The following is a 26,734-nucleotide window of genomic DNA, read 5'->3' as shown; positions in this document are numbered from 1 at the left end:
ATTGTTAACTTTTCTGACATCGGTTAGCGCAAGAAAAAAGGATCCCCAAAGGGGTACTTAGCTTTAGAACACTTCAACTTCAATTTGGAAACGAAAACTCAAGTAGCGGCCAACCGGCACTCGTGCAAACTGCTTCGGGCTCCTCGGCAAGAAAGACTGATGTAATGGCATCAGCTGCCTGATTTTATACCTCTGACGACCTCACGTCACTCCTGGAGTGACAGTAACCGATGCAGAAATACTAAGACTCTGGTATTTGGGCCGACTGAGGGCTACCCCTGGCAGGATAACCTAAATAAGATGACTGCAACAGTGAAACATAAAGAAAGTACAGTTTTGTACCTACCATAAATGTAGATGTCCGATAGATATGCAACTGCAGTCCTGACATATGGGTTGTCCTGCCTCAGGCAGCCCTTCGGTCGTCCGGATTCCAAAGTCCGGGTCCGGCGTCAGCCGATGTCGCCTCTTCCCCGACGTCAGAGTGGCTGGGGTATAAAGGCATCAGCCGACGCCATCTTCTTCAGTGTTTCTTGCCCCAGATGCTAGGTGCCCTCCAAAGAAGGCTAAATTTGGTGAATGGATAAAAAATTCCAGACATGCACAACAGTAACAAACAGATACACCATAACAGATATCCCCAGCTAATAGAGAAAAGGGGGAATGGACCCAAAAGGAAAATTGCAGAGGGGTAGGAGGGAGGGAAAACCTGACTGCAGTTGCATATCTATCGGACATCTACATTTATGGTAGGTACAAAACTGTACTATGTCCTTCAAGAATGCAGCTGCAGTCCTGACATATGGGTTGAATACCATAGCCAAGCTGGGGGTGGTAGGATCTAAGAAAGGGATGGTGTAGCTAAAATGCCCTGCAGGACTGCCTGCTCGGGATCTGGAGTATAAAGGCAGGTTGTAGTGTTTGGTAAATGTATGCACGAAGCTCCATGTAGCAGCCTCTAGAATGTCCTTTGTAGCCACTCCTCTGAGATAGGCTGTGGATGTGGCTATAGCTCTGGTGGAGTGTGGCCTAATATTGGCTGGCACACCTTTTCCATGAAAGGAATAACAGAATCTGATGCAGTGTCCAATCCATTTTGAAATTGTTTGTTTGGAGATTGCCTTTCCTTGCACTCCAGCAGCATAAGCTACAAATAGTTGGTCAGACTTTCTGGTGGTCTTTGTTCTGTCCAAGTAGTAGCGTAATTGTCTGTGTATGTCCAAAGTGTGCAGCAGCTTCCCCCCCCTATTTTGAGGGTTGGAAAAGAAGGTAGGCAGGTGAATTGCTTGATTTAGAGACACCCTGGATATCACTTTTGGCATGAATGAAGGATTGGTTCTTAGAGAAACTCTGTCCTGATGAAAAATGAGAAAGGGAGGGACTGCCATCAGGGCCTGTATCTCCGAGACTCTTCTTGCTAAGGTAACTGCCAACAGGAAAACCGTTTTCCAGGAGAGAAAATGCATTTCTGAAGATGCTGCTGGTTCAAAAGGAGGAAGAGTTAATTTTTCCAGGACGAAATTGAGGTCCCATGCAGGTACTGGTGGCTTTCTAGGAGGTTTGATATTCTTTATCCCTCTTAGAAACTGTCTTAGCAAGGGATGTGAAAACACAGGTGAATCACAGTTGTATTTTGCTGAGATTGCTGAAGCGTGAATTTTTATGGATAAATATGAGAGGCCACTATGAAGCATTTCTGCCAAGTATTCTAATATCTGTGGTATGTTCATTACTGATGCGTCTTGACCCTTGTTGGCATTCCAGATGCTGAATCTCTTCCACTTGGCTGAATAGGTTTTTCTGGTGGAAGGTCTGCATGCTTCCAGCAAGATTTCTTGCACTTTTTCGGAAAGAGAGGTATGGGTGAAAGTCATGGAACTCTCCAAGCTGACAGCTGCAATGTTTGCAGGTTTTGATGAACAGTCCTGTAATTGTGCTGTGTTAGAAGCAGAGGCCATTGAGGCAAGGGCCACGGTTTGGTGTGAGTTATGCTCAGTAGCAATGGATACCAGTGCTGCCTTGGCCAGTCTGGAGCTATCAAAATTCCTTTTGGTTGTTCTGCTTTGATCTTCAGTAACACCTTGGTCAGTAATGGTAGAGGAGGGAATGCATAAATTGTTAGGGAATTCCAGCTGAAGGAGAGGGCATCCATTCTCCAGGCTAGAGGATGGTGCGTCCTTGAACAGAACTTCTCCAGGTGATGATTGAGGTGAGAAGCAAAGAGATCTATGTCCGGTTTTCCCCATGCACTTGTTATTTCTGAGAAAATGTGTGGATGCAGCATCCATTCGTGCGGATCCAAGAAATTTCTGCTCAGCCTGTCCGCCAGAACATTGTCCTTGCCTGGAACAAACTGGGATTGTAAGTGGATGTTCAGTTTCAGGGACTTTTCCCAAAGAGCCATTGTTAGTCTGCAGAGGGGGTAAGAGTGAGTGCCTCCCTGCTTGTTTATATACCACATGACAGTGGTGTTGTCTGTCCTTATTAGCAGATGACCTTGTTGAAGGGATTTCCCGAAGGCCTCGATTGCATGTATCACTGCCAACATCTCTTTCTGATTTATGTGCAGATGCATTTCCCTTGGAGTCCATTGCCCTTGAATGCATCTGCCCTCCATGTGCGCCCCCCATCCATGGTCTGAGGCGTCTGTTGTAATGGTTTGACTTGCTAGAGGTTTGATGAAAGACATGCCCTTGTTTAAATGACTTGCTTGAGCCCACCACAAAAATTCCCTTTGCAGGCATGGAATGAGTGGTATTACGTCTTCTAGATTTTGACTGTGTTGAGACCATAAGCTTTTTAGATACCATTGTAGCTTTCTCATGTGTAGTCTTGCCAGAGGTACCAGAAGAATGCAAGATGCCATGAACCCCAGGGCCTGTAGGATTTTCCTTGCGGTCAGCTGGGTGAGCTTTGCTAGGCTTTTGAAGTAATCTGGTAAATGTTCTTGTTTCTCCTCTGTGAGGAAAGCCATTTGTGATTGTGTGTCCAATTTGGCTCCTAGGAAAATAATCTGTTGGGATGGCAGTAGTTTTGATTTTTGAATGTTGACTGTGTATCCCAAAGCCTGTAGTAACTGAATGACATAATCCAAGTGTCTTATCGAAGTTAGTTTGCTGTCTGCTTGTATAAGGCATTCGTCCAGGTAAGGGTATATTTGAATTCCCTGGAGCCTGCAATGAGCAACTACTGATGCCAGGCATTTCGTGAATACTCTGGGCACAGTAGATAAGCCAAACGGCAATGCTGAGAATTGATAATGCTCTGATCCTGCAAGAAATCTGAGGTATCTTCTGCAACTGTGTCTGATTGGGACATGCAGGTATGCCTCCTTGAGGTCCAGAGTAACCAGCCAAGACCCCTTGCCCAGCATGGGAAGGAGTTGCTGTAAAGTCAGCATTTTGAATTTTGGCACAATGAGAAAAGTGTTTAGAGCGGACAAATCCAGAATAGGTCTCCATTGCTTTTCTTTTCTTGGAACAAGGAACAGTCTTGAATAGAATCCCTGGCCTTGTTCCTGAGGAGGAACCTTTTCTATTGCTTTTATTTGTAACAGCTTTGAAACTTGTATGAGTGCCTCTGCCCTCTGATTTTGTGGCAGGTTTGGCATGCCTTGTCTCGTTGGTAAGGTATGGAAGTGGAACCTGTAACCTTGGTCTACTATGTCCAGAATCCATTTGACCTTGGTTAAAATGTGCCAGTTCTTTGAGAATAAGGATAATTTTCCGCCTAGAGGTGCTTCTCTTTGAGCCTTGGTCGGCGGGGTGAAAGTCAAGCCATTGTGATTGTGATTGTCCCTGTGGTGCAGCTGAACTCCCTGCGCCACTTCTGTGATTTGGAGGTTGCCATTGGCGGCACCTGTAAGAGACTCGGTATTGCCCTCTACCTCGAGCACGCCTGCTTTTTCCCCTTTGAAACTTGTCAGTGTCTGGAAAGGACCAATTCTTTGATGGCCAATTCCTGCTGAATCTGGGTGGCTGAACCTGGAAGAAATCCTTGACTGTCTGTACTGATTTAGCCTTTTCCTCAATAGACTTCAATACATCCTGTGCAGCAGCACCAAAAAGCTTCTGTTTTTCCAGAGGTGCATCTAGGAGCTTTACTTTAACATGGTCTGGCAGTGGCTGTTCTTTCAGCCAAGCATGTCTACGTATAACAGCCCCTGTCATAGCTGACCTACATGAAGCTTCCAATGCATCATAACCACACTGAAGAAAATGATTGCTAACCTGCTGAGTGTTATGAACCAAATCCTGCAATGCCTTTCTATCTATAGGCTCAGGAGAGGCTAGCTTTTTCTGCAAATCATCCATTAAGTAATCCTGGTACTAAAACATATGAAAAAGACAGTTAAGTGACCTCATGGCAAGGGTGGAAGAGGTATAAACTTTTTTGCCCCATCTCTCCAGGGACCTTGATTCCCTGTCTGCAGGCAAAGGGTTTTTGGCCGAGGAAGTAGCCACTCCTTTGGGACCCTGAGAAATAGTTTCTAGATCCACAGAGTGGGCCTTAAAGAGGTGCTTGTGAGTTTCAGGAACCCTGTAATATCTGTCTGGCTTGACAGGAGCAGGAGGGAGAGAATCAGGGGAAGCACTGAAGTCTGAGTATACATCATCCAAGACATCCAACACTGGAGGAATAGCTAAAGGTCTGTGCTGGGGTAACTTGAGGAAGGTACGTAGCCTTTTCCTGGAGTCAGAAAATTCCTGGCCCTGCCACTGAAAATGTTCTCTCATGGAGTGGAGAACTTCTCCGAAAGAAATATCCTCTGGAGGAGAGGCAGAAGGAATTGATTCCTCAGCATCAGAGTCCTCGTAGGCCTGGAAGGATTCTTCCTGGGTATCTGAGTGCTCAGAATCCCTAGAGGCTTCATCTGAAGAGAGGTTTTCTGGCTGATCTGTCCTAGGCCTTTTATCTGCAGGAGGCTGAGAACCCCTGTCTGGGTGCGACTGAGAACCTCTGATTAGAGAGATTAGATCAGCAGCTAGGGTCATGATCTGTTTATCAGAAGAATGGCTCTGGGAAATAGCTTTAGGAGGATGGGCCTTAACCTGGCTGGCAGCCTTTGCACGTGTGTAGGCCTTGATGGACATGGAGACCGGAGGCCTTACTGCCCCACGTGCAGGAATAATTTTATCCACAGGTATGGTGTCGGGTAAGTCTAGAGCTTCGGTTTCGGGAGGGAAATCCACAACCGGCACCGGGGTAACCTCCGGGACCGAAGTACGCGGTAAAGCGGTGTCGTCGGCCTGGAGCGGTTGAATTACCACCTCCGAAGAGGCCGATGCACTCGCGGTAGGCTTGGGAGTGGTATCGGTGGACGACGCGGGCCGAGGATGTCGGTCCCGGTCCTTACGTTTTTTGGAAATATGTGCTGTCGGTTGTTCCGACGGCATGATATAAGCGTAATTTTCACCAAAAAAGTCTTCGGCAAATTCTGCCCGGTGCCTGAGTGTGCGCTTATTAAAGCAAGCACAGGCAGCACAGGCCGAGACGTCGTGGTCTGGGCCCAGGCAGGGAAGGCAGTAAGAGTGGAAGTCCTTATGAGGTATTTGTTTACCACAAGACAAACAATTGTTAACCTTTTCAATTTTTTCTGACATCGGCTGAGGCAAGAAAAATGTTCCCCAACTGGGTACTTAGCTTTTTGATGACTTCGGTAACTGAAAACACAGGAGCTGACCGACCGGCACTTGCGAACTGCTTCTGCTTCGGGCACCGCGCGGCAAGAAAGACTGAAGAAGATGGCGTCGGCGGATGCCTTTATACCCCAGCCGCTCTGACGTCGGGGAATAGGCGACATCGGCCGACGCCGGACCCGGACTTTGGAATCCGGCCGACCGAAGGGCTGCCTGAGGCAGGACAACCCATATGTCAGGACTGCAGTTGCATTCTTGAAGGACATCATCCCACAGGCACAAGCCAAATGTCCACACATCTTACAAGAACATGCAATCTCCATGCAGGGATTACCAACAAACTTACATGTATTAACATTAATCCTTAAATTCTCTGCTGGATAATTAACTGCCTCACTGAAAGGACTCAAAGTAAATGGTGATGGTGGGGGTGGGGGGGTCCTTCTTCAACACTAGCACAGAGAAATTTGACAAAGGCTTTAGCCAGATCAAGGTATAATAGGTGAACTGCATGTCTCTCATCCACAGTTTCCAAGACCCTTTCAAAGAAATTTACTAGGCTGAATATGTATTACTTACTCCTGATAAAGCTGAACTGGTGAGGGTGCACATCAATAACCAAGTCTGAAAGTCTGACATAATGCATTCTTTAAGCTTTGCAATTAGAATGGGTTAGGCTAATAGGTCTGTAGTTGTCAGGTCAGGGTCAGAGGCAGAGCTGTCTTTGTGTAAGAGCATTACAATGGCTATTTTCCACTCCTTCAAGAACACACCCAGTAGAGAAGTTAAAAAGGTATAGGAAAGGGCCTGCTGGGGTTTATCTGACTCTAGTGATTAATTATCCAGGAATATCACCAGAGCCCATAGAAGTGGCACTTTGCTTTGGAGATGGATCCAGCATAATCTTTCAAGGGTGTTAGGACTCGGGGATTTCTGGAATGTCTATACCTATATGTTGATGTCCAAGAAAAGCTTAAAAGGGCAACTCCTGTAACAATAAGATGCCAAAGGAGGCAAGACTCCCAGAACTCTGATCCACACAACAACATTTATAAAACTGTGAAGTAATAAGCAAGTTGCCAAAGCACAAATGTCTGGAATGGATATTTTTGAAGCAAGCACTGCTACCAGCCACACCTCTAATGAAGTAGTCTCTCACATTAACACTTTTTAATGTTGTTTGTTACCTAATGGCAAAACACAATGCAGTTAGAAACTCTGTTCTGGTTATGGGAAAATGCCTGCTGAGGAGTGGAGAATTTGGCTTTAACATCCATGAGTATCTTAACCTCCCTGCTCACTCTTCTATAGATTTACTTTCACTTTGGAGACAAACAACTTGGTACCTTCACAAGGGACATTAGTGAAAGATGCCCTGAAGTTCTCAGAGAAATTACAGTGTCTGATCCAGGCATGCCTATAAGTTGCAATGCCTGACCCAGCAACCTGGCCACTGAGGTCACTATGGTCTGCAAAGACTGAAAATAATAGCAAACGCTGACACTTAATTCTTTCATATATCTCCATTCAGCAACTTTTTCAGTGCACTGGACATCTCATTAGATAATGTACAACAAAATTTAACTGTGTGTGAAATTTAAATATGTAAGACTTCTAATTAAGTGCCTTAACAGAAAAAAGGTACTGGACCCAAACACACTAAAATGGTCCAGAGCACCAAACTCCTTTATTTGGCAAATGGGCCTCCATCTGAGAGAGATGTTTTGTCAGTTACCACCCATATGCAGACAACCACTGGCACTAACATTCCCAGTCGCTGAAAGTTGAATAATCTTGTTTCACTTGCCTAGGCTGCACCTCAATGGCTTCTCGTCAGTCCCTCTGCAAGACACAGGGTCTACTCAAAGGGAAGGTGGGTGTAGCATCAAGCCTCTCCAGTGGAGAGGTAGGATAAGCTTGGGGATCTCCCTAAAACTGGAATATTCAGGAAAGGTCATGGCAACATGCTCCCTCAATGATATTGGTAACTAGGATGAGAGACTCCATGGGAAAATCAATGTACTTTCCTCTTGCACTGCTACTTACTCAGGCCACTCAAAGAGAAGATAACTGGGCAGAAAGAACTCATACTGAACAGCTTATGCCTATCTTTTGGAGTGGCTTTCCACCACTCTGTCTCTTTGGGAAGAAAATGGAGCAGCTTAAGGCCAATATTCATGGGTGTCCATGTTGGATATCAACACAAATATGGGATCCTGAGTCCGGTCAGTCAACAATAAATGTTGCATCAAGGACCACTCTCTCTCGGCATTGACAATGATGCGGATACTTCTAATATCAACCTATATGGCAGCACAGAGAAAAATTAGCACCAAGAAGCCTGACGCTGAAAGCCCCACCCCAGACTTCAGCACCATGGATAATGTCACTGCGGCAACAAACACAAAAATTATAAACACCATAAAATGGCAATGAAGGCTTTAGTATAGTAATCAGAGTAAACGTCTTGCAGTTGACAACCTCAGCTCTAGACACATACAGAACCAAAACGGAGAGAAATAGAACTGTTGACATCAAAATAACAGCAAAATCAACAAAGCATTCAGTGATAGCATCAGCCTTGAGTCTACTAGAGCCTAGCAGGAGACCAGTGAGGAAGCATCCATATGGGGGGGGGTGTATTTTCTTGGTTTCCATGAACTAAATAGAGATGAGAGAATACCCATCTCTATCTGCACCTTTATCAGGGCCCTCATCACCTTCTACCAGTCCATGTTCACCAACACAAGGGGATTGTGGAGTCAGCAAAAGGAACTAAACTGACTTTGTAGAAAGAGGTCTAGAGAAAGTAACAGTTCTGAAAAAGATGATACACTGTTTATACTTTCTCTAGCAGAAACATCTGGAATTCAGGACACTTCATATCTGAGAAAAACTCCCCAACCTGAATGTCTTTCAGAGTTCTTAACACAGTCTTGTCATTAGCAAGAGAAAGCATCTCAAGTTGGCAGAATTGAAGAAAATGAAAACCTACACATGAAGGAAAAGACTGCAATTTATGTTCTTAAGGCATGGGGTAGAAAAAGTATGTCAGAAATTAATATGACATACAGACTTACTGGATTAAATTTCTTCTAACAACTGGACTGTTTCATAGCCAGCTGAACACTGTCTAACTGCGATGACTTTAGTAAGATATGCATGTTATGTGCCTGCTGCAACATTTCTGTAATCATCACTGGCAATGAAGAACTATAGGCAAACAACACTTTATTGCAACGCAGCACAACAATCCCATTTTCACATGAAATTGTGAAAATCGGCATAGAAGGCTACACTTCCAGATTTGTTAATTCATTTTACGAGGACTTTGTACCCTTAAAGTTCAAACAAGGTAAAAGATCAAAAACCCACACCTGTAAACAAGAAGGGCACAGGAATAAAAACTATTATTCAGATATAACAAAGAAACTCCTTTCTAACAGGTACATTACATTCTGCACTACACTGCACATTTGGTCTACAACTCTCATGTAATAGCAACACCTATAAAAATGGCAAGAAACCTGCTCTCTCTCTCTCTGCCATACAGTGGTCAAAGCTTGAGTCAGCTTCAGATTGTGTGGGTCAAATACAAACTCTATTTCTCAAGTGTCACTACAGTAAAAAGACACCAGCATAAAGATGAAAATGTTTTCTGCGCAGTATCCCACCACAAATCCTAACAACACAACCTTGTAATAGGAAAAGATATTTCTAAATATTTTTAAAGTGGTTTAGAATACGGTACATGAAAAACCAAAGATCGTTTCTGCCTCATTAGTGAAAATTTTCAGCCACTGCCTTGTTAAAAAAAAAAAAAAGAAATAAAAAAAAGAAATAAAAATATCACTTTGCTTAGCATGCAACTAAGGATAAAAAGTACACGTAACCTCAGTGACAACAACCTATGGAAAGTGTGATGTACACTCAAACTTTAATAACACCACCATGCATGAGCAGTGACACGTCCATTAAAGTCTATGGATGCACCTCAAGCTGTCCCTAAGATAGCACAAAGGGAAGCATTAAATTTACTGTGGCCATGACTTAATTAAAAGGTTATACATTTTTTTTCTTATTAAAAAATGTCTCAAATAAATAAGGAATGAGCGTGATACATATGCATTACGGCACTTAACTGACCAGATGCCACAATGCACCAATGAATGCGAACGAAACTCTTCATTCAAACTTAGTAGCGTACTGTTAATTTAGTATACAAGCTTACCTTAAACATTTCCAAGTTTGCCAATTTTAAACGATCTTCCATACGTGAGCTGCATCGTGGACTTGAGGCCTCATTATCTGAAAGCACTATTACATCCGGAGATGGTGTTAACCGTTCCTTGTCCAGATCACTGTAAAATGAGAAGATAAAGGTATTAGGAGCAACAATATGAACAAAACTGAAGCACTGCATCAGTTATGCCTTTCTTTTCCAATACAAGTAACAGGGCAATAAGAACTAAAACAGAGATCTAGTCTTGAGACCAAATGAGGCAAATGTCATTCTGAGGATAGTGTAACAGCATAGGGTAAACAATTACAAAAATACCTACCAACTCTTGACAAGTCACGTAATTCATGTGACAAAAAAGCAATGAGTATATTTTCATAACTTTTAAAACTTTTCTCACAGAAGAACTGCAAACTACCACTACACAACAATGGAAAAAAATGGCAATAATTAAAGCAGAGCGTTCCATGCCACTCTACTTGAGCTCATAATAACTAGTCCTCTAAGCGAGCATTAATGCCTGACAGGGTGGGTGTGTTCCATTTTAGAAGCAGCTACATGGTCCTCTGTCCATACCTTCACGAAACACTACAAGTTGGACATTGTTTCTAGAGCCAGAGCAAGTTTTGCCAGACATTCTTCATGGGTTGGTGGAAAATGCTTCTGGTCCTCCACCCAAATCTTAGTACAGGAGCTTTTGCACTCTCCCTTGTGTTATGGATAGAGCAGGATATGAATAGAAGGACATAGTACTGTTGTGTAAAATCTTACCAGAACTTTAGATGTCCTTCTCTTCTATAGGCTGCTGTATAGTTTCCCATCATGCCTTCCCCCTGACACTTGCCTGACTCCTGAGTACCCAACTCCATAGTCGCTGATTCCAGCGGCATTCAGTTCTGAGGTAAGTGCGTGCTGATATAAGTTTTGTACCAGACGTCAGTTTATGACCGATGTCTGCAAAGAGAGACAAAGGACGTCACACGGACCCTAGCGGAAGCATCTTATCTTTTCAGAATGGCGGGACATACGTGAGTCGACCAGAGGCAGACTCCCTTGTGTTACGGATACAGCAGCATATGAATAGAAGGACAACTAACACGTCATTGGGCACAACACCTGACATACGGTCGCTAGACAGTTCATGCATTCCCAAATAAGTTTAATCCCGCACTCAATACATATATGTTAATAAGACATTTGGCAGCATACAGTTTCCTAAAACAAAGTTTTATTAACAAACAAAATACCTTCATACTGGGGAATTTTAATTTGTATAAAGACGGCTTCTGACTACTTGTACATCGCATGCTATCGTAGCAACAGTTTAAGCCAAAAACTTCACAAACAAACCGGACACACTGTACCAAAGACAGCACAAATTGATCCTGCAACTACAAATTCCAATCAATGTTCCAAATGAGTCTATGCAGCTTTCTTCTCAATCCACCAAATGACTGAAAAAAAAAATCAGTGCATGCCTTATAAATCAGGAAGGCAGCATTAGCAGAGTCAGTGGTTTGTACCAGCTGCAAATCTATCCGGTGCACTTCTGATAGCAGCAGCAGGCAGGGTGTAACAATCCAGATTACACTAACTGAATGGTGTTGGCATACACAAGACTGCTAGCCCATTACTGACCTCCTAAAATTAGAACTAGAAAAAGCTACTCATTTCCCACTACACGTTTTATGTTACTAGGAGCAAGCAGTTGACCTGGCAAATAGTGGGCATAAGGCAGAGAACTAATCCATCTTGATCGATCTCACTGTTCACTCACTCACTCTGTCGCACACACAGTCTCTTCTGCTTTCAAACATGCATTCACTCACACAAGCAGACAGAAACAAACACTCATGCACACATTTATATATATATATATATATATATATATATATATATATATATATAGATATATATATATATACACACATATATAGACACACACACACACACACACAAGTATACTTTTTCCTATTTTTTTTTTACACTAACGAAATAACGGTTCGCTCGATCTCACTTTCACTCATATGCATGCATACACTTAACACACACACACACACACACACACACACACACACACACACACACACACACACACACACACACACACACACACACACACAGAGTTTTAATTTCTTTTTTTGTTTTATACATTTTAGACTCACTAAACAGCAGAAGCCCTGCTTAGCGAGAGTAAAATAATGGCAGCCGTTAGGCTTTTCCAGTCCAAGCTCCATTATGCTGCAATGAGGTGGCAGACTAATTTTTTTCAGTGGACATTATTTCTACATTAATACCCTGGTAGAAAACGTTTGTTCTTCAGTCAGGGTGCTGATGTAACATTTGCTCATTCTCTAAGGTCTGTTACACATGGAACTTTAGTAAATATAGTGGGTCTGTAAAGTGTGAACACTCAGGCCACTCTCACCTCCCAAATAGGATTTTAGAGCAGCATTATTGCGAGTTATCCCTCACTCATCTCTAGCAGGAACAAATGGGCTATAAAGAGCTCTGTCTTCTACAAAATGCAACACATTCAGAATATGTGCAAATTCACTGTTTTTTAATATGCAATAGATGCTTCCTTCCCATCCACCTGTCCATACAGAAATGTTATTGATTATTTCAAAAGTTCCCTTCACATTACCATACTCAAAGTTTTGACTAACTCAGAGGCACTGACTACTGTATTTAGCAATAAAAAAAAATCTACATTTGTAACATTCTGTTTAATGCTACACTGTAAACAGGGAAGTCAATCCAGGAAGAGCTATTTTGTTTTTCCTGCTACTGCAAAATCTGACTTAGAGAAGACATAAGATCCTTATTTAGAGAATATTCAGCCCCAGAACTAATACCATATGTACCATATGAAGAATCACTGCCATTACAAACTGGCATCTTTACATATCCTGGCAGAGCATTTAAAAGGGTGGTTACATTTTGCCAAAATGCACTCCTTGTGACTGCAAACATCTGTCAAGTAGCTTATTTCTGCATCACTCAGCCCATTTATTCTACCTTTAGGGCATCGCTTTTTTTTTTTTTAGACAGATTCTTTGGATCTCTGAATCACTAGCCTGTTCTCCTCGGCCACTTACTTAATCATATTTCAAGCAGACCCCAAGCATCAAGTAACTATGTAACACTGCTCTATTCAAGAATGCTGCATCCAAACACAGTTTTAACTTTTTCATCAAAAAAAAAAACAACTTCTCACGGTATCTCTGAAGACTTTTACCCGAACAAATTCACCGCTTAATACCATCATTAATTACAATGCATGATCTTTTTCAATACACTTACTAACTGTTCACTTCAGTACACCTCACTGCCCTGCTACTACTCCTCCCTTGCGCTGGAAAAGAGTAGTGGCTTTTATTTATTTTTAATTCTTATATTAGTTCCATTAAACTATAGTACATTATAAACATTAGGCTACCCTGCATTCAATCATATTTTATGATTTTTTTATATATCTGTCAGATCATTTAACATTTTTTTTCACATTTCCATTGATTTCTTTCAAAATTTCAGTTTCATTCCACACCTGGTGCTTCTTCTTATCTAACTTTTCAAAGTAAACCTTACGCAAATTGATATTAATTTATCATTCTCCTCACAACCATTATCCTCATCATAATATCCAAATCTCATTTTCCCATCTTTTAGCTTTTCTAGGTCCTGCTTCTATCATGTTTTAATATTCTTTTCCAGAATTCTTTATTTTATAATGTATGAAAACATTCTCTAATATTTCCGGCATATTATCAAATTACATTACACAGACATTTTCTACCTTATATTCAGTGGTGGATTTACTATGAAACTAATGAAGCTTAAGCTTCAGAGCCCCTTAATCCTGGAAGGCCCCTGAAGCAACTTTTTTTAATTAGTAAATTTTTCAACAAAATCGATGGAGTTTTTTTAGTGTTTGTTATTAAAATAAGGCTATTTTAGTGACAGAATCGTAAGCCAATGGGTTTAAGTACTTAATATTGATCTTAGAAATTGTTAAGTTAGAATATGCTCTAATACCCATTTTATGTGGTCTCAAAATGCCCCTGTACTTGGTCAAAATTTGCTTGGGGGCTTGCAGTGGCTGAACCCCCAGCTGTATGGGCCCACTGAGCTTGCCAGAATCTACATTTTGGCAGTTGGATCCTCAAATCCTTTGTTGGTGCACGGTTTAATAGTTCTACAGCTCAGCCCTTAGGCTAGAGCCAATCGGAACCAAGAAAAGACATCTGAATTCTCAATTAAGGCTGCACTCATCTCACTTGTGCATTTTCACACCAAAAATCAGATTTTCACCTATTCATCCTAACAAGTCCCCATGATAACCTTCTTCCGATTTCCTCTTTAACAGAGAATGAACCAATACTTTTTTCAGCGCATTGATGTTGGGTGGTGTGATTTTCTTTCCTCCAAATTTTGTTTTTCGTTGTTTCTGGTTAAGTTTTCAATTTTATCTTTGCTAGTGATTAGTGTTAAAGATGTATAGGTCAAGGTGTGCTTATAAGTTTGTTCCACAGTTGCACAGAAGCATGATATTTTTGTGTGTATATTTCTGCTGTTTCGTTAGCCAGCAACTAGTGCTCCAGTTCCCATATTTACTGAGATATTTCTATTTTCTTGAAACAAATAAAACGAAAGAACAAAAAACAAAAAAACACCCCGTCACAGGTAAATGTGATTTATTGCTGCATTTATTCTTCACAATGTATCTGATACCTCGGCAATTCTCCTTCAACGGATGACAAACTATCCTCCAGCACCATTTTTATATTCTACACCATCTATCAACCAATTAACTTTTAAAGTGCTCCTGACTACACAATTACATAAATTAATGCCATGTACATTAATAGATGAAACTTTGCGATTTAACAAACATATAAATTCCCACTGTATCAAACAAATGCATTTTTAAATGAGAATATTTCACGACATTACTGCTAAATATTTCTAAAACACATTAAGTTCACAATGATGTCCCCTAAATGACCCCTTCAACTATCATACATTTCAAATGTATCTAAATTTCTTATTTTAATTCTTCCTTGATTATCTGATGATTAAGTTTACTTCAAATTTAACTCTCTAGGATGCACCGTTCTATAGTTTAAAATCATCTTACTTTCTAATTCCAACAATTTACTGATCAAATCACCCCCTCTATGCAACACTGACTGGCCTAACACACTAAAGAAAAGTGATTAATCACCACCCCATGTGCCATAAAGAAATGTTCCGCAACCGGACTGTACATGTAGTTATTATGGATGTCCACCAGATGTTCCAAAATTATGATCTTCACCTGCCATTTTGTCTGACCTATGTACCACTTGGCAGTTGCAACCACAACCCAGAATGTATACCACACCAAATTACCTGCAATTAAATCGAAATCTAGAGACAAATTTCCTCCCATTAATATATGTACCAGATCATTTTTTTGCTCTTCTACACACAGTGCAATGTCCACAAAGCTATGGTAGACACCTGCTGTGGTTCCTTATGCATTCCAAATCTACCCGATAAAAGTTCTTTTAGATATGAATATCTACTATATGAAAATTTCAGAATAACTGGTCCACCTGTCCTTCCCTATAAACTAAATGCCAATTATTCAAAATCAACCTTTTCATTATATCCGAAAAGGGGGAGTATCTAGATACAAAATACACATCAGTCTTCTCGACTCAATCATCCTCACCATCATCCTGAATAAAATTATAACCTCATACATTCTTACTCATACTCCTTCAATATACTTTGTTCTTAGCCAACTCCAACACTTTCTTGCTGTAACCCCTAATAAAATAATTTATTCACCACTAGCTGTAAGTAGTCATTCCTCAAACTCACATCTGACATATTCCAACGAATGCGCTTAAACTCTCCTACCGGAAGTGAGTCAGTGAGATGTGGGGGATGCATACTAGATGCATGCAAAAAATTATTAGTTGCTGTGGGATTCCAAAAGGGTCTGTGTTGTACATTATTCTGTTTATCTACATAAATTTGGACCTATAAAAATTGGATATCCTCCTTTCTACATTCAGAAGAAAATTTCAATCCATGAGAGTTATTGCCTAACCCTTCCATAAACAAAAGGAACTCTGAAGGTAAACCCCTACAGATAAAAAACAAATCATCGATGTAATGTTTGGACAATATCACAAATTCCTTAAAAAAAACTCATGTTGTACATAAACTCTCTTTCAAACTCCCCCATATAAACAATTGCATATGAGAGAGCATAAGATACACCAATCACTGTTCCCTTTTTCTGTAAGTAAATGGTTCTCTCAAACTGAAAATAATTATGCATTAAACAAAGCAACCTAATAACAAAGACTGTTCATGGCCCTTCTCCCAGCATGTGCCAAACAGCTCTCAAATCCTTTTCCCCATTAATGTTTGTGTAAAGAGCATTAACATCCACTGTAGCCCAGTAAAACTCTTCTTTCCACCCAATTTTCATAATCGTTTTACATAAATCTGAAATACTTCTCACATGAGCCAGAACCCTGTCCAAATATTTTTTCAGCACTGAATCTAATAGAACACAAACCCTTTCCATGTACGAGCCTGCACTTGACACAATCGGTCTACCAGGGGAAGTCATTCAGGTCCTTGTGAACTTTTGGTATAACATAAAACCATGGATCAACTGGTTTTGCTACATATAATTTGTTGACATTTTTCATATTCAAAAAATCCAACCTTTCACCTCTCTTCAACAATTCAGACAATTCAGCACTGAACTGAATAATGGGATTTTTCAGCAACCTTACATTGTACACACAATAACTTTTCAGCCATTTTTACATACTGTGATTTACTCATTATGACCCAGTTCTCCCCCTTTATCCAATTGTTTAAACACATATTTATTCAGATTCAGTTTCAAACCTTTTAATGCTTCCTATTCATTTTTACTTAAATTTCTTAGGCCCTTTAATGAACTTAAAATATTCATATTCCACATTCTTGCATATAGTCTGCTCAAACAAATTAATATCTGTATAACATTTTGGTGGACAAAGAGTACTAATATGCAACCTTTCTGGCACAGTTTATTATACCCAGTGCAAAAAAATTCACCTCCTTTATCAACATTTTCCCCATCTTTTTCAACTACCAATGAATCAGACTGGTATTCATAGACAGACAAATCTAATAAAGGGTCCTGATCTTCAGACCCCCCTGCAACATTATTCAATGCATTAAAGTATGCTTTTAAAGTTTCCCACACAATTTTTTACCTCTAAAATTAAATCAAAGTAGGGAGCTTTGTAGGCACGAATTTAGTGCCTTTACACAAAACATTGAAAAAGTCTACAGAAATAAAAAAAAGTCCAATAAATTGATTACCTGCAGTCCTTGGGTTGGAACAAAATCATTCCCCCTTGTGGTTGCACCCCACAGTCCAAACCAGAAAAATGGGAACATAATCCTCCACCAACAGAGTCCATAATATCATCATGGGAGTCAACCACAGCTCGACTGCTTGTCTCTAAATATTTTTCCTTTTTTCGGGAGGTTTTCTGCCTTCTTCTCTTCCCTCTTGGGAAAAAAGACTGTTTAGAAACTTGTCCCAGTGGTAATGAATGATCGCCACCATTGTCATCTTGTATGTCCTCAAACAACACACTTTTTTTTTTTTTTTTAAAGAAGATGTCTCCCCTGAAGAAAGTGAAGAATCTCTCAAAGATGAAGAAAATTAATCTCCTAAATGCTTGTACTGGGACCTTCCCCTTCTGGGTTTGTGTTGCCACACACAGAAAAGTCCCTGATATCTCTCAGCAACTTCTTTTTATTTCTCGCAACAATGTCTGGTTCAACTTTGTCAATTCTTCTTTTAATATCAGTCAACTGGTTGAAAAACCGAAGATTCACTGATTAACTTTCTTTGTAAATCAGTGATCTCTTTTTGAATCTTTTCATGCTTACAGCCATTCCTCTTAATTAATATGTTAATCCATCCAAGAGTGCAATCTAGGCAGACTCTCTTCCATTCCTCTAACAGGTCTGTCTCGTTCGTTATCACTAAATTCCCAAGCAGGCAAATGGTCAACCTTCAAACTTTGGGTGTGATACCCAAGCTAAGATGTTTTTCAAGCAGCTTGGTATCATAAAAAGATTCATCTCCTTAACCATCAGTCTTTCCAGCAATTCAAATTGTGTGTCATGCTCTTTTTCAGCTTCCGAAAAAGTACAGTTTTGTACCTACCATAAATGTAGATGTCCGAACAGGAATGCATCTGCAGTCCTTACAAATGGGTTGTCCTGTCGTCAGGCAGCCCTTCGGTCGGCCGGATTCCAAAGTCTGGGTCTGGCCTCGGCTGGTGTCGCACTTCACCCGACGTCATAGCTGCAGTTCTTCGGGTATAAAGGCATCAGCCGACACCATTTTCCTCAGTGTTTCTTGCCCCAGATGCCAGTTGCCCTCTTGGATAGCTAAATTTTGGATAAATGCCAATGTTTCCAAATAGTAGAAGGCAAACACAAACAATAAGCATGTATGTACATATATACAAACAAATACACCACAAGAGATCCCCCCCAGCTAGCTATTAGATGGGCCAATACCCTAGGAATACCACAGAGGGGAAGGAGGGTGGGTAATCCTGACTGCAGATGCATTCCTGTTCGGACATCTACATTTATGGTAGGTACAAAACTGTACTATGTCCTTCAAGGATGCCTCTGCAGTCCTTACAAATGGGTAGAATACCATAGCCAAACTAGGGGAGGAGGAAGAAGAAATTATGGTGTAGTTAGGATCCCTTGCAAAACAGCAGTGGCAAACCCTGCTCGGGATCTAGAGTATAAAGGTAAGTTATAATGCTTGGCAAATGTATGCACGGAGGTCCAAGTAGCAGCCTCTATAATGTCCTTGGTAGCCACAAGAAAGCTGTGGAAGTGGCTGTAGCCCTTGTAGAATGAGGCCTTATGTTCTGTGGAGTTTGCTTTCCATGGTAGGAGTAACAGAATCTGATGCAATTTCCTATCCACTTGGAGATTGTCTGTTTTGAAATTGCTTTTCCTTCCCTTCCTGTTGCATATGCTACCAGAAGCTGGTCAGTTTTTCTATTGCTCTTGGTTCTGTCCAGGTAGTAGCAACTGTCTATGTACATCCAAAGTGTGCAGCAGTCTTTCCCCTGTTCTGTGGATTGGGAAGAAGGTAGGTAGGTGGATAGCCTGGTTTAAAGACACTCTGGATACCACCTTAGGCATAAATGTAGGATTTGTTCTCATGGACACTCTATCTTGATGGAAGATTAGGAAGGGTTGTACTGCCATTAAAGCCTGTAGCTCAGAAACCCTTCTTGCTGAGGTAATTGCCAGCAGAAAAGCAGATTTCAGGATAGGTGTTGAAGATCTGCTGTTGCTGCTGGTTCGAAGGGGAGTGTCAATTTTTCTAGCACAAAGTTCAAGTCCCATGCTGGTAATGGTGGTTTCCTAGGAGGTTTTACATTTTAATTCCTCTCAGAAACTGCCTGAGTAGAGGATGAGAAGACAGGTGGATCAAGCTGTATTCTGCAGAAATAGCTGATGCATGTATCTTGATGGAGGAGTAGGACAGGCCTGTATGGAAAAGCTCTGCCAAATACTCCAGGATGTTGGCAATGTCTACCTGACACATCTTTTCCCCTTTCAGTACTCCAAATGAAAAACCTTTTCCATTTTCCTGCATAGTTCCTTCTTGTTGAAGGTCTGCGGGCCTCAAGGATAATGTCTTTAACCCTTTGGGATAAATCTGGGTTAGTTTCTCTTATGTAATGTTCCAGGCAGTCAGCTGCAGAGTTTTCAGGTTTGGATGCAGGGTGTTGTAGCCGCTCTGAGTTAACAGCAAAGGAATCAGGGGCAGTGTCCACATCTGCCCCCGAGACATGCTCCTCAGTAATGGGTACCAATGTTGTCTTGGCCAGTCTGGAGCTATCAGAATGATCCTTGGATGTTCCTCTTTGATTTTCAATAGCACCTTGTGCATCAAAGGAAGAGGTGGAATGCATAGGCTGTCAGGCCTTTCCAACTGAAGGATAGAGAGTCCACCTTCCAAGCAAGTGGGTGGTACGTCCTTGTGCAGAATTTCTTGAGCTGGTGATTGAGTGGGGATGCGAATAGGTCTATTTGTGGCAGTCCCCATTTCCTTGTGATGACCTTGAAGATGTCCGGTGTAGCATCCATTCGTGAGCATCCGAGGTAGTTCTGCTTAATATGTCTGCTAGGATGTTTTCTTTCCGGTACAAAAATTGCTTGTAACTGAATGTTGTAGCTCAGAGCCATATTCCATAGGTCCAGTGCCATCCGGCATAGAGGGTATGAATGAGTGCCTCCCTGTTTGTTGATGTACCACATGATTGTGGTGTTGTCTGTCCTTATCATCAACTGCCCTTCTTGGAGGAATGGTCTGAAATTCTGGATTGCTAGTTTTACTGCCAGCATTTCCTTTTGATTTATGTGCAGGTGCAGCTGATCTGGAGTCCATAAGCCTTGTATACACTTGTACAGCATGTGGGCCCCCCAACTGAGGTCTGAGGCGTCCGTTGTGATGGTTTGGCTTGGTTGAATGCTGTGGAAGGGCAAACCTGGGTTTGACTGGCATGCCTGAGCCCACCATAGGAACTCTTGTTTCAGGCATGGGATTAGTGGTATTTCGGTTTCTAGGCTGTGCCTGTGTTGAGACCATAAATTCTTCAGGTACCACTGTAGCTTTCTCATATGCAGTCTGGCATGAGGGACCAGGATTATGCAGGATGCCATGAAGACAAGGCCTGCAGTACTTTCCTTGCTGTTAGTTTGTTCTGCTTTGTTAATACCAAGAAGTAGAGAGGAAGTTGTTCTTGTTTTTCTGCAGTTAGGAATGCCATCTGTTTTACTGTGTCCAATTCTGCACCTAAGAAGGTTATTCTTTGGGATGGTATCAGCCTTGATTTTTTTATATTGACTGTATATCCCAGGGCTTGCAGTACGCAAATGACTCTTTGTAAGTGTTCTGTTAGCTTGTTTTTGTTGTCCGCTTGTATCAAGCAGTCGTCCAGATATGGATATATTTGGATTCCCTGAAGTCTGCAGTGAGCGATTACTGATGCCAGGCATTTCGTGAACACTCTGGGTGCAGTAGATAAGCCAAAGGGCAATGCTGAGAATTGATAATGCTCTGATCCTGCAAGAAATCTGAGGTATCTTCTGCAATTTGGTCGTATGGGGACGTGCAGGTATGCCTCCTTGAGATCTAGAGTCACCAGCCAATACTCCTTGCCCAGCATGGGAAGAAGTTGCTGTAGGGTCAGCATTTTGAATTTTGGAACAATGATGAATGTGTTTAAAGCGGACAGGTCGAGAATAGGCCTCCAATTTTTCTCTTTTCTTGGTACCAGGAAGAGTCTGGAGTAAAATCTCTTTCCTTGTTCCATAGATGGTACCCTTTCCACAGCTCTCATCTTTGCTAACTGAGCTATTTGTTTTAGAGCTTCTGTCTTTTGATTTGGTGGTAGGTTTGGCATTCCTCTTTTCCTGGTAAAGTATGGAAATGAAACCTGTAGCCTTGGTCTATAGTTTGCAAAATCCACTTGTCTCTTGTGATGTAGTGCCAGTTTTTTTGAAAATAAGGCTAACTTTCCGCCTAAGGGTGCTGCAATTTGTTCCCTGGTAGGCGGTGCCAGAGCCAAGTCACTGTGATTGTCCTGTTGCAGTGGTAGTAGTTGTGTCTGTGCCTCGCTGGTTGTTACCTTGCCACTGGCGTCCCCTGTAGGCACCTCCTCTGGATTGATTTCTGCCTCTCGAACGCCTATTCCTGCCTCTCTGTGTTTTAGAGGAGTCTGGAAAGGACCAATTTTTGGAAGGCCAGTTCCTGCTAAACCTTGAGGCTGAACCTGTAAGAAATCTTTCACTGTTTGTACAGATTTTGCCTTCTCTTCCATTTTCTTCAGTACCTGCTGAGCAGGAGAACCAAATAAACTGTCCTTATCCATAGGAGCATCTAATAGTTTTGCTTTAACATGATCCGGCAAGACCTGTTCTTTCAACCATGCATGCCTTCTTATAACTGTGCCAGTCATGGCTGATCTAAAGGAAGCCTCCAGTGCATCATAGCCACATTTTAAAGAATGGTTACTAACCTGCTGAATGTTATGCACCATTTCTAGAAAGTACAGTTTTGTACCTACCATAAATGTAGATGTCCGAACAGGATAGCATCTGCAGTCCTAACAAATGGGTTGTCCTGTCGTCAGGCAGCCCTTCGGTCGGCCGGATTCCAAAGTCTGGGTCTGGCGTCGGCTGGTGTCGCACTTCACCCGACGTCATCTCTCCTGGTCTTCGGGTATAAAGGCATCAGCCGACGCCATTTTCCTCAGCGTTTCTTGCCCCAGATGCCAGTTGCCGTCTTGGAAAACTAAATTTTGGATAAATGCCAATGTTTCCAAAAAAAATAGTAGGCAAACACAAAAAATAAGCATGTATGTACATATATACAAACAAATACACCATAAGAGATCCCCCCCAGCTAGGTCTTAGGAGGGTAAATACCCTAGAGTACCACAGAGGGAAGGGGTGGGTAATCCTGACTGCAGATGCTATCCTGTTCGGACATCTACATTTATGGTAGGTACAAAACTGTACTATGTCCTTCAAGGATGCATCTGCAGTCCTAACAAATGGGTAGAATACCATAGCCAAACTAGGGAGGAGGAAGAAGAATTATGGTAGTTAGGATCCCTTGCAAGACAGCAGTGGCAAACCTTGCTCGGGATCTAGAGTATAGAGGTAAGTTGTAATGCTTGGCAAATGTATGCACGGAGGTCCAAGTAGCCGCCTCAATAATGTCCTTGGTAGCCACTCGTAAGAAAGCTGTGGTAGTGGCTGTAGTCCTTGTAGAGTGAGGTCTTATGTTCTGTGGAATTTGCTTTCCATGGTAGGAGTAACAGAATCTTATGCAATTTCCTATCCATTTGGAGATTGTCTGTTTGGAAATTGCTTTTCCTTCCCTTCCTGTTGCATAGGCTACTAAAAGCTGGTCAGTTTTTCTGTTACCTTTGGTTCTGTCCAGGTAGTAGCGTAACTGTCTATGTACATCCAAGGTATGCAGCAGTCTTTCCCTGTTCTGTGGATTGGGAAAGAAGGTAGGTAGGTGGATTGCCTGGTTTAGAGACACTCTGGATACCACCTTAGGCATAAATGTAGGATTAGTTCTCATGGACACTCTATCTTGATGGAATATTAGGAAGGGTTGTACTGCCATTAAGGCCTGTAGTTCCGAAACCCTTCTTGCTGAAGTAATTGCCAGTAGGAAAGCAGTTTTCCATGATAGGTGTTGAAGATCTGCTGTTGCTGCTGGTTCAAATGGAGGAGTGTCAATTTTTCTAGCACAAAGTTCAAGTCCCATGCTGGTAATGGTGGTTTCCTAGGAGGTTTTACATTCTTGATTCCTCTGAGGAACTGCCTGAGTAGAGGATGTGAGAAGACAGGGGATCAAGCTGTATTCTGCAGAAATAGCTGATGCATGTATCTTGATGGAGGAATAGGACAGGCCTGTATGGAGAAGCTCTGCCAAGTACTCCAGGATGTTAGCAATATCTATCTTTGACGCATCTTTTCCTCTTTCAGTACTCCAAATGACAAACCTTTTCCATTTTCCTGCATAGTTCCTTCTTGTTGAAGGTCTGCGGGCTTCAAGGATAATGTCTTTAACCCTTTGGGATAAATCTGGGTTAGTTGCTGTTATGTGATGTTCCAGGCAGTCAGTTGCAGAGTTTTTAGGTTTGGATGCATGATGTTGTAGTTGTTCTGAGTTAACATCAAAGGCATCAGGGTAGTGTCCACGTTCTCCCGAGACATGCTCCTCAGCAATGGATACCAGTGTTGTCTTGGCCAATTTGGAGCTATCAGAATTATCCTTGGACGTTCCTCTTTGATTTTCAGTAGTACCTTGTGCATCAAAGGAAGAGGTGGAAATGCATATGCTGTCAGGCCTTTCCAACTGAAGGATAGAGAGTCCACCTTCCATGCAAGTGGGTGGCATGTCCTTGTGCAGAATTTCTTGAGCTGGTGATTGAGTGGGGATGCGAATAGGTCTATTTGTGGCATTCCCCATTTCTTTGTGATGGCCTTGAAGATGTCCGGTGTAGCATCCATTCGTGAGCATCCGAGGTAGTTCTGCTTAACATGTCTGCTAGGATGTTTTCTTTCCCGTACAAATATTGCCTGTAACTGGATGTTGTAGCTCAGAGCCATATTCCAAAGGTCCAGAGTCATTCTGCATAGGGGGTATGAATGAGTGCCTCCCTGTTTGTTGATGTACCACATGACTGTGGTGTTGTCTGTCCTTATCATTAAATGGCCTTCTTTGAGGAATGGTCTGAAATTCTGGATTGCTAGTTTTACTGCCAGCATTTCTTTTTGATTTATGTGCAGGTGCAGCTGGTCTGGAGTCCATAATCCTTGTATGCATTTGTCCAGCATGTGTGCCCCCAGCCTAGGTCTGAGGCGTCCGTTGTGATGGTTTGGCTTGCTTGAAAGTTGTGGAAGGGCAAGCCTGGGTTTGACTGGCATGCTTGAGCCCACCATAGGAACTCTTGTTTCAGGCATGGGATTAGTGGGATTTCGGTTTCTAAGCTGTGCCTGTGTTGAGACCATAAATTCTTTAGGTACCACTGTAGTTTTCTCATATGCAGTCTGACATGGGGGACCAGGATTATGCATGATGCCATGAAGCCCAAGGCCTGCAGTACTTTTCTTGCTGTTAGTTTGTTCTGCTTTGTTAATGCCAAGAAGTAAAGAGGGAGTTGTTCTTGTTTTTCTGCAGTTAGGAATGCCATCTGTTTTACTGTGTCCAATTCACCCAAGAATGTTCTTGTTTGGGATGGTATCAGTCTTGACTTTTTTAAATTGACTGTGTATCCCAGGGCTTGTAGTAAGCAAATGACTCTTTGTAAGTCTTTTGTCAGCTTGCTTTTGTTGTCCGCTTGTATCAGGCAGTCGTCCAGGTATGGATAAATTTGGATTCCCTGTAGCCTGCAATGAGCGATTACTGATGCCTGGCATTTTGTGAATACTCTGGGCGCAGTAGACAAGCCAAAGGGCAATGCTGAGAATTGATAATGCTCTGATCCTGCAAGAAATCTGAGGTATCTTCTGCAATTTGGTCGTATGGGGACGTGCAGGTATGCCTCCTTGAGATCTAGAGTTACCAGCCAACACTCCTTGCCCAGCATGGGAAGAAGTTGTTGTAGGGTCAGCATTTTGAATTTTGGGACAATGATGAATGTGTTTAAGACGGACAGGTCGAGAATAGGTCTCCAAATTTTCTCTTTTCTTGGTACTAGGAAGAGTCTGGAGTAGAATCCTTTGCCCTGTTCTGTTAGTGGTACTCTTTCCACAGCTCTCATCTTTGTTAATTGAGCTATCTGCTTTAGAGCTTCTGTTTTTTGATTTGGAGGTAGGTTTGGCATTCCTCTTTTTACTGGTAAGGTGTGGAAGTGAAACCTGTAGCCTTGGTCTATGGTCTGCAAAATCCACTTGTCTTTTGTGATATAGTGCCAATTTTTTGAAAATAAGGCTAACTTTCCACCTAAAGGTGCTGCTATTTGTTCCCTGGTAGGCGGTGTCAGAGCCAAGTCACTGTGATTGTCCTATTGCAGTGGCAGTGGTTGTGTCTGTGCCTCGCTGGTTATTGCCTTGCCACTGGCGTCCTCTGTAGGCACCTCCTCTGGATTGATTTCTGCCTCTGGAACGCCTATTCCTGCCTCTCTGAGATTTTGAGGAGTCTGGAAAGGACCAATTTTTGGAAGGCCAGTTCCTGCTAAACCTTGGGGGCTGAACCTGTAAGAAATCCTTAAGTGTTGGTACAGATTTTGCCTTCTTCCATTTTCTTCATTACTTGCTGAGCAGGAGTACCAAATAGACTGGCCTTATCCATAGGAGCATCTAACAGCTTTGCTTTAACATGATCCGCAAGACCTGTTCTTTCAACCATGCATGCCTTCTTATAACTGTGCCAGTCATGGCTGATCTAAATGAAGCCTCCAGTGCATCATAGCCACATTTTAAAGAATGGTTACTAACCTGCTGAATGTTATTCACCATTTCTAAAACATATTTCTTATCTAAGGAGTCATCAGAGGACAGTTTCTTAGTTAACTGATCAAGCATAAACTCTTGGTATTGGATCATATGAAACTGACAGTTCAAAGCTCTAGCTGAGAGAGTAGCAGAGGTGTAAACTTTTTTCCCCCATCTCTCCAAGGACCTGGATTCCCTTTCAGAAGGGAGAGGTTTTTTTGCTGAGGTCGAAGCTACTGCCTTAGGCCCCTGGGAGATAGTCTCAGGATCTGCAAGTGGGGCCTTGTATAGGTGGTGATGAGTGTCTGGTACCCTGTAAAACCTATCTGGTTTGGCAGGGGCTGGAGGTAAAGTATCAGGAGCAGTGCAAACATCATTAAATGCATCATCCACAACAGGCAGAACTGGAGGTATAGCTAAGGGCCTATGTTGCGGTAGGTGTAGAAAGGTCCTAAGCCTTTTTCTTGAATCTGAGAAATCTTGTCCCTGCCATTGGAATTGTTCTCTCATGGCATGTAAGGTTTCCCAAAGGAAAATTCCTCTGGTGGAGAGGCAGATGGAATAGATTCTTCAGCATCGGAATCTTCATAAGTAGAAAAAGGAGCCTCTGGATGGTCTGTAATGTCTGAGTCATCCGAAGAATCATCTGAGGACACTGGCTCTGGGGGCTCTGCTCTAGGTCTCTTTTCTGGAGGCTGAGAGGCCCTGTCTGGGTGAGATTGGGATCCCCTTATTAAAGAGATGAGATCCTCTGCCAGAGGAAGCATTTGTGAACTGG

The 26,734-nt window shown here is 42.1% G+C and overlaps 1 protein-coding gene across 8 annotated transcripts in view; it reads right to left on the bottom strand.

Annotated features, from left to right (window-relative positions):
• The window catches only part of GATAD2B (GATA zinc finger domain containing 2B), a 1,632,840-nt gene that overhangs the window by 899,041 nt on the left and 707,065 nt on the right, over positions 1–26,734 (bottom strand). For all 8 annotated transcript variants that reach the window (XM_044079739.1, XM_044079738.1, XM_044079745.1 and 5 more), the window contains one exon: positions 9,871–10,000. In XM_044079739.1, coding sequence (XP_043935674.1) covers positions 9,871–10,000 — 130 coding nt within the window. The remainder of the gene's footprint in view (positions 1–9,870; positions 10,001–26,734) is intronic.

Source organism: Protopterus annectens, chromosome 8.part0 (assembly GCF_019279795.1).
Source record: "Protopterus annectens isolate FY-2018-M chromosome 8.part0, PAN1.0, whole genome shotgun sequence".
NCBI lineage: Eukaryota > Metazoa > Chordata > Ceratodontiformes > Protopteridae > Protopterus > Protopterus annectens.
This window is presented reverse-complemented; position numbering and strand designations above follow the sequence as displayed.